Source organism: Thunnus thynnus, chromosome 23, assembly GCF_963924715.1.
Source record: "Thunnus thynnus chromosome 23, fThuThy2.1, whole genome shotgun sequence".
NCBI lineage: Eukaryota > Metazoa > Chordata > Actinopteri > Scombriformes > Scombridae > Thunnus > Thunnus thynnus.
The window spans coordinates 16,816,999-16,835,176 of NC_089539.1; the positions used below are offsets into that span (position 1 = coordinate 16,816,999).

At 40.7% G+C, this 18,178-nt stretch overlaps 1 protein-coding gene across 11 annotated transcripts; it reads right to left on the minus strand.

Annotated features, from left to right (window-relative positions):
- Window positions 1-17: 17 nt before the first annotated feature.
- On the minus strand, window positions 18-18,152 carry impdh1b (IMP (inosine 5'-monophosphate) dehydrogenase 1b). Of its 11 annotated transcripts, none has more exons than XM_067582300.1 (16): window positions 17,712-18,152; window positions 12,066-12,164; window positions 11,811-11,891; window positions 8,113-8,161; window positions 6,120-6,221; window positions 5,944-6,018; window positions 5,616-5,822; window positions 5,409-5,496; window positions 5,093-5,292; window positions 4,662-4,752; window positions 4,391-4,486; window positions 3,653-3,796; window positions 3,331-3,475; window positions 3,083-3,226; window positions 2,889-2,972; window positions 18-2,241 (listed from the first exon to the last, which is right to left on the minus strand). In XM_067582300.1, exons 1-16 carry the CDS (start codon window positions 17,930-17,932, stop codon window positions 2,220-2,222), a joined length of 1,848 nt encoding a protein of 615 aa, XP_067438401.1. In that variant the 5' UTR covers window positions 17,933-18,152; the 3' UTR covers window positions 18-2,219. The 11 variants fall into 11 exon arrangements, with proteins under 11 accessions (XP_067438401.1, XP_067438402.1, XP_067438409.1 ...); XM_067582301.1 differs by having other exon boundaries at window positions 11,811-11,888; window positions 17,712-18,151; XM_067582308.1 differs by lacking the exon at window positions 17,712-18,152 and adding an exon at window positions 14,607-14,771 and having other exon boundaries at window positions 11,811-11,888.
- Between the last annotated feature and the right edge of the window lie 26 nt (window positions 18,153-18,178).

Consider the following 18,178-nt stretch of genomic DNA (forward strand, 5'->3'; position numbering starts at 1 on the left):
TAAGACAGGAGTCCATACACAGTTTGATTTCTTTATTCTTTTTTTTTTTTTTTTTTTTTTAACCATATTGAACAGCAAAAGCAACTTTCCTCTGTAGAGTGTTTTACTGTAAACATATTTTGACGTGATATTCCTCAAAAAACCCTACTGGATTTATTGAATACTGAGTTTTTTCTGTCCATCTAAAAAGCTCATTCTTTCTGTTTTGGTTGATGGGTACAGAGGCTATCAGTGTGTTCTGACTACTGTAGCTATAACATAAGAAAAAACAGTCTAAACCTAATATCTCACTTGTAACAATACTTGTGCTTTTTAGATGGACTAACCGAACCCAGTACTTGACAAATAAGACATTTTAAAAACCTGAATTCTCTCTTTAGGTGGGAAACTGAAAACAAGCAGCAGTCATTTACATCTGAATAGAAGTATATATTTCTCCATATATTCTCATGTACATTTTCTTGCAATACAGTCCAATTGCAAGACTTTTGTTAGTTAAGTGAACCTTGTGCAGGGTAAAGCACATTAGCAGGTTAGAGAAAGCAACTCAACTCTTACAATCTGGGGCATTTTATTAAAAAAAATTACACCTGGCAAAAAGGACATCCAGTATGAAAATGTTAGAAAAGCCTACTCCTACATTAGCTGAATGATAACAAACACAGCTATGCTGATTGAAAGTAAGAAAAGGAGGCGAAAGGGTGTATAGCATTATGCACTTCGATGCATTTTCACTGAGCTGTGATGTGCAGCCTTTATCCATCCCTGTTTCAAGGCATATCTCCGGTAAAAAGAAAAGTAATAAATCAAAAATAAAATAAACCTATCACAGAGAACATATGCCACACTGTGAGAGCGTAGGAATGAACAAGTGACAAGCAACTTGTCGCGCTAATTTTGGTTTTGACCTTACAAAAGAAGAGTGTCAGAGGAAGTATAAATACACTTGGCAGTATGTATGCAATTACAATAAAGCGGAATATAAATACAGCCATGTTTGGCTTAGTGAAAAAACAAACATGCATATCAAAAACCCTTCATGCTCAATTCAAAGCCCCCAAGACTATACAGATTTAATATAAAGGTTTTTTAAATCTAAAAGTATTCAAATTATGGACAGAGAATTTGCTATTCTCCTCCTTACTATTTTTGATTGGTACATTTTAGGGGTTTTCTTCCTTCTTTTAAACATACCTACTCCTCAGCTTTTGGTCCCTTCTGTGCTCAACATATGAACACTATGCACTGAGATGGGACACTGTTTATTTGGCTCAAGATGTCTTTGAGGGGGAAATGAAAGTCCACAGTGGCAAAGACTGTGGGTCTGAGTTTTGTCTACTGATTAAGGTGAAACTGGAGGATACAAAGTCAACAGGGTAACTGCCATGGCCAATATCTCGTACCTCGGGATCCACAATACATGACGTAAACAATATGTGCTGAAATATAAGCAGCTACTCTTCATCAAGTAGTTTATACCTGTAACGACCTAAAAATGCAAACCAAAAAACAGGAAAAATGAACAACGTAAGATTGCCATGATATACCGACACTCTGCACATTGAGAGACAAGTGTTTTTGTCTTGTTTTCTGCACACACACACTAGTGTGTTTAAGAACTGGGATGTGTGAGGCTTCCGACAGGGAGCTTGCTGGTTAGCGTGGATCCCAAAAAAGCCTTAAAAAAAAAAATAAAGGATGCTGATGGGATCTGCACCATTGCTGTTTTAGACTCACCAATATTAATAGGACAAAAAAACAAAAACAGTGCACCTTCACTTTGTTTGTCCCAATAAACATTTTAAACTATAATCGCACACTCAGACAAACACTACCCTTAAGTCACCAAACACTCACGCAGTCCATTCTCTCACTACTATCAACACGCACGAAAACAAAAATTGGGATCAGCTGCATACTCAAGATATAGGTGTGTATGTCATTCCGCAAACCCTGATGCGCCGCTTCTAGAGTGCAAAATCCCAGGTGTTCAGAGAGTGGGGGGTGTCAGTTTGAAGATTCTCACTTAGCTACGATGCCTCTTTCTTCCCCAAAGCAGCTGGTTGGGATCAGAGAGAGAGAGAGAGCAACCGTGGATACAACGCGGGGGAGGGCAAGGGTGGTGTTGTCGGTGGTCCATATTTTAGCAGAAGTGGCGATTTAACATTTGGTCACTGTTAGATTGGGTATGTCACATGCGCCGCCGATCTGCACTCCGTTCAGTAAAGCCGTTTCTCGTAACTGTGGGGGTGAAGACAAATAAAAGAGATATTAGCATTTGCTCTAATATAAACAAGTATTGCTGCTGTAATTATGTTTACTGCAATCCTGTGAACACTGTTTACACAATGTTTTCTGAATGTACTTGGCAGAAAACTCCTAACTTGCATTTTTTCCCCTAAATGTCAAGTTGGGGCCAAAACTTGAGTAACACGAGAGAGAACTTGCATTTGTTCTCTTTGTTAAAGCTAGAAAAAGATCATATTGTTTCTGCTGGCCAAGCTGCTTATAATGCTGATGCTGCTTTATCCACTACAGTGTTGTACAATATCAACTCCTGACATGAAGTAATATCAGAGCCCAGCTGTTTCTTAGCAACACACTGATGAAATCTTCTATGAGTCAACAAAGAACGCAATTTAGAGTTCCTACTTATGTCACCTGCCCCAGTAGTGGAAAAATTCAATCTAACTTCAGATGTTACGTGACGAGTGTGTTTCATTTTTACAACTGGGAACAAAATGCAGGACTGCTGCAATAATACATCTGTATACTCAATGAGGATACTCCTCTGATGTGTCAGAATAAAGTGTACATGTATACACTAGTGCTGTGATTAAGTATGATCATGTATTGTTTAATGGGACAAAATGTGTTTTAATACTTACGAGTGGAGTCCATGAACTCCTCCCTCCACCTGTGCAGACATGGTCCGCTTCTCAAACTTCAGCTCTCCAGAGTACATCATAGAACTGTGAAAGATGGAAAAAAAAAACATGTTAAATATAATAAACATAACAGTTTACATCTGTATTATATTGAGCCATTTACACAATCTAACCATCAAACCCAAACTACTCACCGGAGAACAGAGAGACTCTTTGCCCCAATGTCCTGGCAGCCATGTTGAATACCAGCTATCAGGTAAGGTACAAACTTATGGATCGAGCCCTTGTCCTGGACTGACCCGGATACGCCCTGGGCTACCTTCACCTTGTCGCCCTCGCTGTGGAAAGACATCACTGAGTCATTATTCCTCCAGTGGGATCACAGTATTGTAATAGCAGCACTTTGAATTTGGCTATTCACTACTTTTGACCTCCCACGCACCTAAAATAGCGTTTCTGACTGCTCGTGCTCTTCTCCATAGCGTCCAGGGAGCCCATACCACGGTATTTTTTCAGCCGCACACCGTCTGAGAAGAAGTACTCCCCTGGAGCCTCAGTGGTTGCCGCTAGCAACGAGCCCATCATAACTAGAGTGGGGAGAAGGGAAAGAATTATCTGTGTGTTCTCTATTACCCAACTTGACCTAATCAGTGCTGGGACTGTTGTCATGAGATTAACAAGCTGTATGAAATATGAGGAATTAGATAAGGTCTTCTTTTCACAATGTTACGACATTCTGTGTGTCATAATCTTTGGAATCTCACCAGTCGATGCTCCGAGCGACAGAGCCTTCACCACATGGCCCACGGTCTGAATGCCGCCATCAGCAATGACTGGCACACCAAAACGCCTGGCGTATTCTGCTACCTTGTACACGGAGGTCCCCTGGGGCCGCCCACATGCCATGACTACAAGGTAGAACACATTTTTAACATGACTGCCATCAAAACAAATCACACAATGTTCTCAGGTAAGGCAGATCTGAACTTGAGACGTACACGAGTTATGTGCCAAAATAAGCTGCATGAATTTCACCGATTAGTCTAACAGAGACATTTCAGGTTCATGTCCTCTCGCTGCAACATGTCTCTTCTATTCTCGTTGGTGAGCGTGACCCAGTCTATGCACGAAAGACCGGTCCCCATGGCAACCCAGAACGGGGCCTTGGCAGATCACCATGACAACTAGGAGTGGTCTCGGGGTATTTGTCACTGTTGGCAACTGATAGCCTTTTCTTCCCAGTGTAGCTCATAGCCAGATGAAGAACAGGTACAGAATGTACTACAGCTGATGATTTATGCCTCTAATTATATATTTTTTTCTTTTAAATATATTTAAAGTCACAGCTAGCAGTCATATATAGTCACAACATTTTATTCTATATTGACATAGTGCTATACTTTAACCTTTTATGTCAAATTAAATTCCATTTCTGCTTTTCCAGGACTTTGATAATGTGTTACAGTGTTGAGGAGATGCCACTGAAAAATAAGGATGAATACCTTCCTGTGTGATGCAGATGGAGCCGCAGCCCATGCCGACTCTCAGGGCATCCACGCCAGCATCGATCAGATTCTTGGCCTGGGCTGCTGTAACCACTGCAGATGGGGAAGAGAAGAAGAAAAGTCTGGAAAAGTGTGCAAGCTAGGATATTTGATTTAAAAAGGCATTAAAAGAAAGCTGCCAAAACACATGGAGAGTTACTGTATGTGTACAAAATCAAAGTCCTTTCACCAACACTTAATTCACATATTTTCTTTTCAACAAACTCACCATTTCCTCCCACCACTTGCAAGTCTTGATACTTCTGTTTAATATAATTTATCATGTTGATTTGATACACCGAGTTGCCTTGTGAAGAGTCCTAGAAATGCAAAAAAATTTATAGTTTAAGTGCAATGATGTTAAGAGTACAGTAGTCTAAACAAACATTAAGGGCTAAAAAAAGGCATACAGAATGCATATTATTAACACAATTTTCAAATGCAGGCAATTTTCTTCATACTGTCTTCAGATTTAATTTACAACACTTTCCTGCTGTTGATGTCGCACACTTTCCCACATTTCCAGTTAATCAGAGGAACTAATCAGAAAGTTTTATGTATTTTTAAGCAACCTGTGCTGCAACAAATATCTAACATTTATGATAAATTGGGACCGATGATAAGAGGCCCATCAACAGGCCATCATGCATCAACACGCACCAGTACGACAACATCCACTCCAGCCTGTACTAGCAGGTCCAGTCTGTATTTGTCATCCTCCCTGGTGCCGATGGCAGCGCCACACAGCAGCTGTTTGCGTGAATCTTTGGAGGCCAGAGGGTAGTCCCTGTTCTTCTTCAGATCTGTCCTGGCGATAATGGCCACCAGCTCGTCGTTATCATTTACAATGGGAAGCTTTCCTGTTTACAGAGAAAAGTGAGGTTATTACATGGCACAAAAAGGAAAACGTCAGACAAAAATCAAATAGAAGTTCAGGTACACAAGCTGCATCAACTTTCTTTTTTTTTTCTTTCACCTTTTTTGCTGCGCTGTAGAATATCATTGGCTTCTTTCAGAGTAACACCAGCTGGAGCAACTACCAACTCCTCCCTCTTTGTCATAGCCTAAAAGAATGCAAGCACAATTAAAATGTTAAAATATTTAAATGAATGATGCTAATACAAAAATGTCTTAAGTGATGGTAGGACAGTTCCTTAAAAACTCGACATGTTACGATACTCACCTCCTCCAGAGGTTTGCCGTGGTCTTTCTCAGAGAGGAAGTCGATGTCTCTGGAGGTGACAATGCCCACCAGCTTGCTGCCCATCTTGCCTGTCTCGGTGACAGGGATGCCAGAGAAACCATGTCGTACTTTGGCCTCAAACACATCTCCAACTGTGTGGTTTGGACTCATCACAACTGGGTCTGTGATGAAACCTTGCTCAAACCTCTGGAAACAAGAGAAACAAATATCCCTGACATGATGAGTGAGCACAAATCCTGAGATAGTTTCACATAAAATAGTGTACTTGAACTGTTATATGTATTTGTATGTAGGATAATTAGTTTACCTTAACCTTGCGGACCTCATTGGCTTGGAATTCTGGTGTGCAGTTGTGGTGGATGATGCCGATCCCGCCCATTAGCTGCCAATTTTTTAAAAAAGGAATGATATTCACAATTATGCAATAAAGGAAAATCCATACTCTTTCCATAATTTCAACAGTTTGGGAAAGCAGTTTCTTACCGCCATTGCAATAGCCATAGCTGACTCTGTGACAGTGTCCATGGGGGAGGAGATGAGGGGGGTTTTCAATGTGATCTTCCTTGTCAGCGCTGATGTCAAGTCCTTTAAAGACAAAAAAGGAAAAAGGAGTGCACATTTTAATAAGAGTTTGTTTCTGTCATTTTGAACAGGATCCACCAGGGGGCAGACTAAACTTAAGAGATATACAGTGTACAGTTGTGTCTAAAAGTGGTTAATGCCTCTAAAATCTGTTTCAATCACACATGAGGGCATAACTTCAAATGACATGAGGACAGTGAGGGCAATTTGAGCAGAGTCAAAAAAAAAGTGGTGTTTTGTTACTCCCTCGCTTGAAGTTAAAGTCAAGTCTCTTGTATTTGAATAGCGCCAAATCACAACAGAAGTCATCTCAGGGCACTTTTCACATAGAGCAGGTCTAGACTCTTTAATTTATGGAGACTCAAAATTCCCCCATGAGCAAGCACTTGGCGACAGCAGCAAAGAAAAACTCCCCTTTAATGGGAAGAAACCTCAAGCAGAACCAGGCTCTAGGTGGGCGGCCATCTGCCTCGACCAGTTGGGATGAGAGAGAAATATAGGCTACATTATTTTATTTAAAGCACATCATTAAGCATTCATCTATGGCTTGAGGTGTCCGTAAACTAAATGAAATGCATGAGCCATTTAAAACAGTGTCCTTCCTGACGGGGAAAGAAACCTGACACTGCCTGGAAAAATGGAAATGAGCCATATGACAGTGTCTCCAACAGCAGCATTAACTCTCACTTCTTACAGGTTCCCACAACAGCCAGCGCCACACTTTTGCTATCTGCAGCTGGGAGTGTGAAAATAAAGGCATTCCTTGCACATGGGAAACCAGCAAATGAGTTCTATGGTGTCAAAGCTTTTACTCCTTATCTGAGACAGACATAAACTATGGAGGCGACCCGCTGCTTTTCTCAAGGGTTCACGGTGAAGTTGAGACAAATCACCTAACACCCACTTCTCCGTTTAGAGAGCACAACTGCACTAAGCTGCTAGATTCAACTGAGAGTTTGGAAAGCATGTCAGGAACATCACGACCCCCCAGAGAATTTCCCACAGAGGCCCGAAGCACACGTGGCCCCTCTTCATGTTTAACACCTTTCCAAGTGCATGTGAGCTAGAGAGGATATTAGAAATTTCAGTCTGGTCTACAGAGTGACCGTCTGAACATGAACTCTATTCAAAGTTGTGACTCAAGCCAAATGTGGGAGCATTTGTGTTATTCAAGCTTGAATAGACTCACTATCCAGTGAAAAACTAGGGCAGACCAAGACTCTGTAGAGAACCAATGACAACATGGCGAAGCAGACAAGCATCTGACACAACGATGAGAGCTCTGCTTAACTCTGGAGGAAACGGGGAGAGATTAGAGATATCAATTAAATTAAAACCCTCTGAGATGGATGAAGCAGAAGAGAGGGATTTCATCTAAAGCCCTGAGATTAACTCTCCCATCATCTGCTGAGAGAGCTGGATGAGCAACCAGCCAGACACAAATGTAAACACAAGGGTGAGGGAACAGCCAGTGGGTGACCACGTCGGGCAAAAATAGCAGGGCGGCAGCACAGGAGAAATGATGCAGATGGTTTTAAATGGGCAAAAACAAGACTACTTCTGTACACACTCCAATTATAAAATGAAGTTGAGGTCTGGAGTGGAAAGGTTTGCTTAGAAAAAAGAAAAAAGAGACTCCACTGTAATAAGGCTGATGGTTTAGGAAGTGGCTCTGCCAAGAATGGTCTGTCTGCTGACAGAGCCACTTTGCACATTTATCACTATGTCCATAGCTGCAACAGAACAAATAGTTGAATTGTCCTTCAAAATACCAAGAAAAGTCTCGGCTCAGATGAGACAGCTACTTGCGACAATCCTCTGTAACAATAACAGACCTTGCATGCCCTTTTGTACTCTGTTACGTCCTGCGCTCAAAAAAGAGAAGTGTACTTACCACTTCGTCTGAGGTAAAGTCGATGAAGCCAGGTAAAATCAGGAAGTCACTGAAAGACATAAGCAATAAGCAAAATGCAAAGTAAGGGGTTGATAGTGGCAACTTCTAAAGCATCCACACTGCAGTAAAAATGCCAGAAGCTAACCAGTTCCTCATGTTTATACCAATATGAATAACCAATAATGGTAGTAATTTCTGCAAAATATCTCCAAGCAAAGCAGAAAATGTTTACCTACGTTATGAGTGGCTCACGGCAAACAGGGTGAATTGGAAAACAATCAAATGTGAGTGCTATTGAACACGATGGGTAAACAACAGAGATGTGGTTGTGATCAGCAATCAAGTGCTTTTATCAGGGTGTAATTAAAAGATGTGTGATACATTTCATTACTGTTGCTGACAGCCACTTTTTAAAAAGAAAAATTCTAAGATATGTTTTTGGGGCATTTTTGCCTTTAATTGACAGCTGAGTGGAGAAGCAGACAGTAAACAAGGGGGGAGAGAGAGGGGCATGACATGCAACAAGAGTCCCCAGCTGCAATTATGTGGGATGCCCTGTAACCATTCGGCTACCAGGACGCTCCAGACAGTCACATTTTTAAAAATAAACGTGACCGATGACCTTTTTGTCTATGGGATCATTTTCTACTTATTTTTTTTCCATTCTTTAGAACATCTTCAACTAGGACAACACCACACTTTGGGGCCTGCAACCTATTGTTGGATGCCCTTTTATGTCTCTTCATGGTTCCCAGAATATTGCAAAGTGGCATACTGGATGAGTACAGACACTGAGTGAGGCAGGGTGCGTCCTGTTCTTGATAAAAAAGCTACACTGGACCTCTTTCAGCTCTTGGCCTGTATAAACACAATGAAGTAGAACGGTTGAGGGGGAGCAAGAGCTAGACACAGGAATGACTTGTTTGTTTTTCAACCAAAGTCTGTACGTATTTTGAGGTTTTACAGATGGGTGTGAAAACAGGCAGGGGACAGATGGAAAGATGGGTGGAATAAGGGAAGCTTTGTATGCCGGAGGATGTCGGAGGGGAGTGGAGAGGAAACTACGAGGCGAGAATAAGTTAAACAGGTAGATGGCGAGCGGTACAGGTGGACATAACTGAGTCTAAATGTGAGCGGGTGTCGAAAGAGAAAGTAACACTAACAGATCCCTCGGTGTGGGTGTGGGGAGAGTCAGAAATAGACGCGCTTGATGGGACAGGAACTAGATTGGAGTCCTGTTTGTCACTTCAGAGTCTAAACACCCACAGACATCAACGTAGGGACAAGCAGGAAGTTCAGCACACATCTGGTAGCATTTAGCGGCAACCACAAACCTCGGGCTGCATCTACTGACTCAGGGTCAGCACTGAATCCTGAAAAAAAAAACACTGGCTTGGTGATGCCTTATTATGGTTTTCATTTCACTGTTAAATGTAGGCAAAATATCTGATGATAAGTGGGAGCAATTCAAACTATTATGAGAAGCCACAATCGGTCTTCACCTGCTTGTAAAGAGGCCTGTTCTTGTCTTGGCCTGGACATTAAAGAAAATCTAGGACATTGTATGCCCACACCCAAAAAACTTGAAAGCCTCTGAAAAACAGAGAATCCAGTGTTTTGTAATTGTGGCAGCAAGTTTAACAATGCAAGTATCCTCTGTACTCTTACTAACGTTGCTTTATTTGGCTTTTGTGTCATAAGTGTAACAACAATCAGACAGACGTGGTTCAATGCCAGCCCTACGCCAGAGGTAATCGACTGTGGTTTACATGACTCTACTATCATGATTTATTGGAGTCGGGTTTGGTTTTGCCACAAAATGTGCCCTTCAGGCTTTAAGAAGGTGACGCAGATTTTACGGTAGTTAAAAGTCACAGATCTGGACCGTGTGGATGCTCTCTATCCACTGCAACTGAGAGTGAGAGCAGAAAAGTCTACCAAGCCTACAGATGGATTGCACAGCATATAATTGTGTAGTTTATAGTTTAAATTATATGCTCCAGTTGAAGTTCTCATTTTGTGTGAATGGTAATGACATATGACCCAGTATTTACCCAAAACCGACAGCCTGGGGCTTTTGTGAGAAGGGTGCATTTGAGGCATTTTTTAAAAAAAAAAAAACTTGATTACAAGTAGATGCATATTACAGTGTCTACACATAAGAAAAACACTTCCTGAGATTGTTTCATAACAACCAGGGAATCTTACAATTCGTACACTTTTACTTTTGATGGCATTTCAGGCGTGCTGACAGAGTTAAAAAGTAGATTAGTTTGTGAAACATGTTTACAGTCCTGTCCAGGATGTGATTTTTTCACCCTCCCAGTTGAAGATCACAATACTTCAGGAAGTTGAGTCTCTCACAAAGCTGTTTCTGTCTTCCTGTGTGTTTGTTTCACTTTCTCTTTGAGGCTTTATTTCTTCATCTTCTACCAGGCAATAAATAATTAACTGTTGACCCTTGGAATCAAAAGATATGTAGGGGAAGTGGTCTGTAAACCTAACAATAAAATTTGAACTCCTACTACTTTTATCTGTATTTGTAAGACACTAGTTAAAAGGTTGAAACAGAGGACAAACGGTCTGCAAAGACTGAGTCATCCTAAAACTGGCCCAATCCACCTCAAATTCCTCCTGTGACTCACATGGTTGTCATGTGAGCAACCTTTCCTTCGGTCGTGATGCACTTCATTACAGGGTAGAGAGGTTATTCAAATCACACGCGGACACACTAGAACACCATTACGTTTTCTATTTAATTAGCTTCAGTAAAGCAGTAGTAGCATGATTAGACCGAGGAAATTGGAGGATTTTCTCTTTATAAAACCTTCCAATTGTATTTGAGTCACTTAAAATATCAGTTTTGTCGGCCGTGCGCAGACATTGATGCGGTTACGGTCAATTATCTACCATCTATAATTACACAATAATACATTAACTAATGGTCTTTCAGGGAACGCTGAGAGGGCATCTTAAGCGTTGACTGCAGTGGTTATTAGGCCCTGTGGCAAACACATTCAAAAGGTGAAGCAATGTGATGAATTTGGGAGATTTTTTTTCAAATGTGGGGGCAAATGCAAGATAAGAGGAAATGGCATTTTTCTCAGTGTCTAACAACCACTACAAATGAGTTGATTCTTTCTGAAGGCATAAAACATTAGAAAAGGGTGTTCAAATGGATTAATCAAAAAGAAAAATGACAGTCAAAATGCATGGTGAGTTAATGGACAAGCATTCCTTCATTTGTCACCAGAATGCTTACCAGAGGTGAGTGAGGTAAAGTAAGAGGTGGGAAGTTATTAGTGATTGATTAGTGCTTTCTTAAAAATCAGAGTGAAGAGTTTGGAGGAAAAGTGCATGGGCTGTTTTGTGACGTGTGTTGCATACACAAGACAGGTCATGCACTTTTGATGGTTAGTTCAAGTTAATAATGTAGTTATGTCCACTGGAAGCAAATTTCATCCCCATGACCAAGATCAGGTTGAGCATTCCAACAAGCCCTCTATTGACATCTGCACTCATGCACTTTCATGACACTAGATTAAGATTTTGGCATGGTTTGTTTAAATGAATGAAGAAGCTTTAGAAGGACAACCATTTGCTTCCCCCTTATGAATTCACTATTTGGAGAGACACAAGAGATTTTTAAAAAAAACAGCACAGTTTCAACATTGTTTGAAGACGACTGTTTTACTCACTTGTAAGTCAACCCATCTCCTTTAGAGCATAGCTCTTCAGCCGTATGACCATCGGAGACAACGCACTGTTGGTCAGATCTGCTGGTTCAAAATGTGTTGGCCATTACAAAGCACTCGTGCGTACACTTCACCTACCACTGCGCGGTGAGGTGAGGTTTTAAAATCAGGAGACCTCACTTTGAATTACTTTAATGTCTTTACTGAGACTGTGTAGAAAAGAAAAGAAAAAATCAGTTTGTAATGTAGGAAACTTACTTGTACGTAAGACCATCTCCAATCGAGAAGAGCTGCTGAGCTGAGAGTCCATCCTCAGGGACGTAGCCTGTTCCACCACTGATTAGGTAATCCGCCATGCTGTCAAATGATAGAGAGAGGAGAAACTTCTGTCACCTGTGCAGCCCAAGATGCAGATGAAGATGTGCATCTACAGCAAGTTAAATGCTGCTTTGGAAGAACACATCCAATTTGCAAGCAGAGCTTTAGTGACCTTCTCACAGGAAGACATAACCATAGCAACATCAACATCCCCCCAGCCAGCCTCATGTCAGTGCGCCTGCGCGGCAGCTGCGAGATGCTACATCTTCCTCTCCTTGCAAAAACAAACCATTAATAATCCTGTAAAAACGTGCAACAATGCTGCTAACCACTAATTTTTGTAATTACTGCAGCAAAATAGCGGGATCATTAATTAACATAGCATCACACATTATGTACCACAAACACGTCACTGTAGAAATCCTAATGTGGTTTTGTGACAGAGCAGATTTTCTGTCTCTGCATGTAAAATACTAGGACCGTTATTATTTTAACAACAGAAAACCAGGATCAGGCAAATCCTGGCCGGGTGACCCACTAACATTCAAGTGAACCACTACAGCGACACGTTTTCGATCTTTTAAGACATTATACTGTTATGGTAAAAGCGTGTTAACGAGAAACGGTACAAAAAAATGTCGTCTTAACGTCGTATTGTCTCGACTTGAGCGGTAACGTCTACTGGCCTGGTGACCCACATTACATTATCGGTAGCTAACAAACATTAGCAGCTTTGCGAAGCTTTAGTTAACACAATACTAGCTATTCAGACCTGTCTGTGCTGTTTACACAGCAAAAAACACCAGCGCAGCATCCACGCGGATGACGATCATATCTGTTAGCCCCTCGCATCTCTCATTCTTCACAGAGATCCATGTCTGGTTAACCATCGCTGTGTTTTGGAAAACGACAACGTCAGTGAAATGTTTTTTTTTTTTTTTTTTTTTAACGCTAACATATCTTGTCACCACGCATTGCGGTCTAACTAACGTAGTCTACGTATATTTTAGAGGAATAACGACACCAAAAGTTTAAGTTTCATTACAATAAGTGGTCTTTTTGAGTGTTGAATGCATGCCGAATTGAAGAACGGCTCATTTTATATGGTAAATGATGTAAAATAGTCTTCTACCTAATATAACGCCTTACTGACAACAGAGACAACACTAATTTGGCAAAGTTTCAAAGGAATTTTGGTGTTAACATATGTTGGGCTTCGTGCCAACAGCATGTGTGTGTGTGCACGCAGGTTGGTATATATCTAGGGCCATTGAGAGGTGATGGTATTTTCAGTTAACGTAAATTAATAATAATAATAACGTTAAAGTTTATAGCAAATCATCCGGAGAGCAGTTAATGCCAATTCAGATTTATAATTCAACGCTAACCACGCCAAACATTACACAATGTTTTATGTCTACCTGACCGTTAATGAACCGTTAGTCACAGGATTGGAAATATCGTTGTTACAGCTGCCAGTATAGTTTACAATTAACCAACATCCAGTGATGTAGTTTAGCCGTTAAATTATAACATTAACTTAACAGGCAAGTTAAGTAAGGCTTCGTGTAAATAATTTGACATTGCTTAACACAATTATTTGCGTTTTCACAAGCACAAACGTTAACGTTGCTTGATTTGCACGCTTTTACTGTGAATCCGTTGTCTTCACAACTATACTAACGTTTTAAGAACGTTAACGTTACTGGTAAATCTAATGTAACGTTGCATTATGTTGGGCACGTTTCGCCACAATTTTCATGTTTCCTCGTTAAAATGTATATCGGCGTAAACGGACGGATAAAATACATTCTATTAACGCCACCATAAAACTGTCACAACTGTTGCAGATGTGTTAATAATCCACAAAAGTAGCTAAGGTACATACAACTGAACTTTTGCCAGACCATACATGAACTGTGGAAATGTGTCCAGACTACATGTGGGGCTACAACTGACTCGTTAGCCAATTTTTTTTTTCCCAGGACGGCGAAGTCATGACCCGCCCTACTCTACCTCTGACTGGCTAGTATTCGTTGCCTTCGTTGGTTAGGTTTACGTTTGAGGAGTGAGATTGGTTAGGGTTGCGGTAAGAATATCAGGGTAAACCAATCAGAGGCGGAGTAGGGCGGGTCATGACTTCGCCATCCTAGGAAATGAGAAATCTCGAAAAACGTTAGCATTTTGCATTAGCAGCTTGGTTATTTTAGCTTGACTTATTCTTTTATTTTACTGATTATTATTTTGTCTGAGACTTTAAGGCAAGCATATCCGCTCTCAAATTGGTAAGCATGATTTTTAAACTATGTAGCTCCCTCGCTAGCAATAACTCCAACCTCTTTTCCTTGTTCATGATGTCACGTTAGCTAGCTACCTTGTTGAGCTGATGCCCACGTTGACCAAAGGGAAGCAACTTTCCAGCTGCGGGTCTAAAGAAGTCGGGTAATAGAAACGGCGATAGAAGCAGTAATTCCCGTTTACCTCGAAGAACAAACAAGATGAAAAGACCGGTCGTTCGTGGCTCCAAAGATGTAAAAGTACGGGTCGGCAGTAAAGTGAATCAGAAGTGATTGCCTGTCGCTGTGTGCAGACAGTGCGTGTTGCTGTTATGTACTCGCGGCGGCGTCACATCCCCTCTCTCCACAGAGGCGGGTTTAACCCTCCGCATCCTGCTTCTGTTAAATCAGGAAAGTACCTCTCACTGCAGTGTGCAACAAAAGTGACTAGTGCACGTGACAATTTTTACTACTGAATAGTCTGCGTTAGGAGGAAGCTGCTTTCACGTTTCTTTTATCCAGCCAAAAATAGTACTATTTTTGGTATTGCTGGTCGAAGTGTCATAATAGTGTAATGAGAAAAGATTCAGAGCAAAATATAGATTAGTGTGTCTGATAAAAATCTTAATTGATCAGTCCTCATCCAGCCCCAAATCGTTATTTGCTTATTCTTACTCCACTTGGATGTTTGACCTTGACTATGCAAAATGATGTACTGCATGTGCAGAGCTGGAAAATCTGAAGTGTCATGCCTTTAGGGCCATTTTTAGGATGCACCGATCCGACTTTTTCAGTCCCGATGCCGATACCGATTCTTGGGCTTTGGGTATAGGCCTACCTAGTACCGAGCCGATACCAGTGTTTAATTCATAAGCTGTTTGCCTCACTGTGTGGACCAGACATGGATCATTCTTTTATATATAAGGCAAAATCATGCTTGACTTAAACATTCCTTTGCTAACTAAATGTAACAAATACACATTTACTGAATTGTTATTTATTAAAATAATGGTATCCGATACCACATCAGCCCATTGTCACTGATACCCGATCCAGCTATCTGAGACAGTATCGGACCGATATTTGATATCAGTATTGGTATCGGTATATCTCTATTAAATTTCCTAAAGAGAAACGTCATGTTGAATTTGGACAGCACTGTCTGAAATTTTGGTCACATGTAAATCATCTAAATTGGATTAAGTGTATTGAAAAGCTGGTCAAACCACATTTCATCCACATGATAGTAGTTGGAGAGAGCGTGCAGACTGCTAGCTGCATGTAACAGACTAAAGCATCTCATTTAAGATCCTGTATTTTCTTCTTGTCTGATAACATGTTTAAGAACATAAAATCTTGATGTAGATCAAATTCACTTTCACTTTTTTGTGATAATTCTTTACATAGATGCAATACACTATACAAAAGTGGACAATAACAATAAACAATAAACAATAAACTTCCTCATAAATTGTGCACCACAATTGGCTGCTTTCAGTGTGTACAAGCGTATGTCGAGGAAAACAAGTACAACCAGTATGAGATAAAGGAGTTCTATTTTAGGCTATGCATCACTGAGGAGAATGCTTGTTACAGTAGATACTGTGAAAGTTTTATTTACTGAGCAGTAATCTCTCATGCTGTATACACTCACTTTACTTTTTGGCAAAGAGAATATAAAACGGCACATGTAGTTTTTCCAGCATGCAGTGCACACACATGTACATTCACATTACTTGACGGTATGTCAGCATGCCGCTCTTGTCATCGAGCTGTCAGCTGCATAAATGGTTGGAATGAGCTGCTGACAGAAAATCGCTGTTGCTTTCTCACAACTAAAAATATGATGGCCGATATCTATTATCACCACTACAGCTCCATGAATCAGAAAGCTCAAATTAAAACATTTCACATTCACACATTTGTGATTTTAACAACATTAAAAGCTATTTTTACTTGATTTACAGACAGCCAGAGGCCAAATATATGGCTAATAGGCTGTTTTAGGGTGATTTGTGATGGAGCTGCTGGAGATGGCATGATAAGCACAACTGCATATTCATCTGTCAGAAGTTACGGATTATGATTCAGTTTTAGGATTATGGAGTCACCTCTTAGAAGTTTTTGTATTTAGTGTCACCTTTTTACAGTCAGTCACATGTCAGTCAAGTATGTGCGACATAGTAGTGTGTTTATTTAAACTGAACCTACAGAATTGTGTGGGTGTTGACTACAGATGTACAGAATAATTTATGTTTTGTATTATATAAACTATATAAGCTGCATTGAGAGACAAGAAAAACAATAGGCGTTACCATTGTATTGCATGAGTTCTTTGTTGATCATGCCTTGCAGGGAGGTTTTTACTGATGTATATTAAATACAATAGACAACCATTTGGTCTTCCCTGTGACCCAATATGCTTCACAGTAAGTAAGTCCTCTCTTCTTCTATATTAATCTTAGGTAAGGATTGCTTGAAATGTCTGGCAAGGTGACTCGAGGGGGATCTGTTTCCCACTTTGTGTTTGTGTCAAATTAAATGTGGGTCATTGCAGATATAGGTCAGTGGTTCCTTTATGTGCTGTAGCTATTCTGAGCAGTTGATTCAGCCTTGTTTATCCTCCCTGCAGCATGCTGCACACCCCTGCCTTGATGGTGCATCACAGACTCGTCGGCGTGTGCGAGGGGTAACAGAACCAAGTTAAAAATAGCACCTGACAATGTAAGATTTCTATTGTTTTAACATCTGCTTTTAAGCCAAGAGCATTATCTACAGGGCCTTCAGACAACTCCAAAAGTGAAGTGTGTAATTGAAAGCAAGGGATTTAACCTCAGGGGCATTTGCAAACTGATCTAAATGCAAGTGTGTGTGGACCGTGTAAACTGATCCGATGCCATGAAGTTAATTTACATGTGCAGTCTTATGAAGGCACAGCCAGTGAAAGTAACTACACAGCATGAAAGACAGAGAACTGACATCCATCATTATTTTTATTTTAATGTTGTATATTGAGTCAAACTTGAAATTATTGTGGCATTATGAAGTCTTTCTTTTTTTTAAGCATTACTGATCTTCGATTTGTAATTTTTGCAAAAAGTGGCCTTTTATTACATTTCTTGCAGAGCTCTGGCACTTGCTGGTGAGAAATTAATTTGCATCAGGCGAATATGCAATAAGAAATAGCTACAAAAATCTTTTGTGACACATTCTGTAAACATAATAAAACATATGGATGTATTTCACCTTAGTATAGTTTGAGTCTGACCTAAAGGTGGCTCATTCTGCGTATACTACCCCAGTAACTCACCTCTCTGGGCCTAAACCAGCCTGGATACGTGTGGCGCTGTATCGCTGGGCTGCAGTTTCATGCCCATGGCCATGTGAAGTTTGCCGAACATAATGTTCACCCTCCCGGGATGATACACTGGTACGTGGGGGCTGAGTGTCTCCTACAATTCTTCGATAGTCCACTTGTTGGCTCTTCCTTGCTTCATCGGCCCCAAAGTGCTCATACTCATGCCCCTCCATGGTTGATCCGAGGTCAGTCTCTAAATCCAGTGAGGTTGTTGCCTTTTAGCCTTGCTGTGCAGCTTTTCAACAGGTTCTTACTCTTAAACAGAACATGCAGGGTCAGTGGAGAAATCCACCAGCTGAAGGTTACATTTGGACCCTGATTTCTTGAAACCCTGAATTTATATGAACTTCACATAGCCCGAGTTTAGTTGAAGTGGAGGAGTTACAGTTAGCGGAACAAATGAAAACTCTCCATTTGTT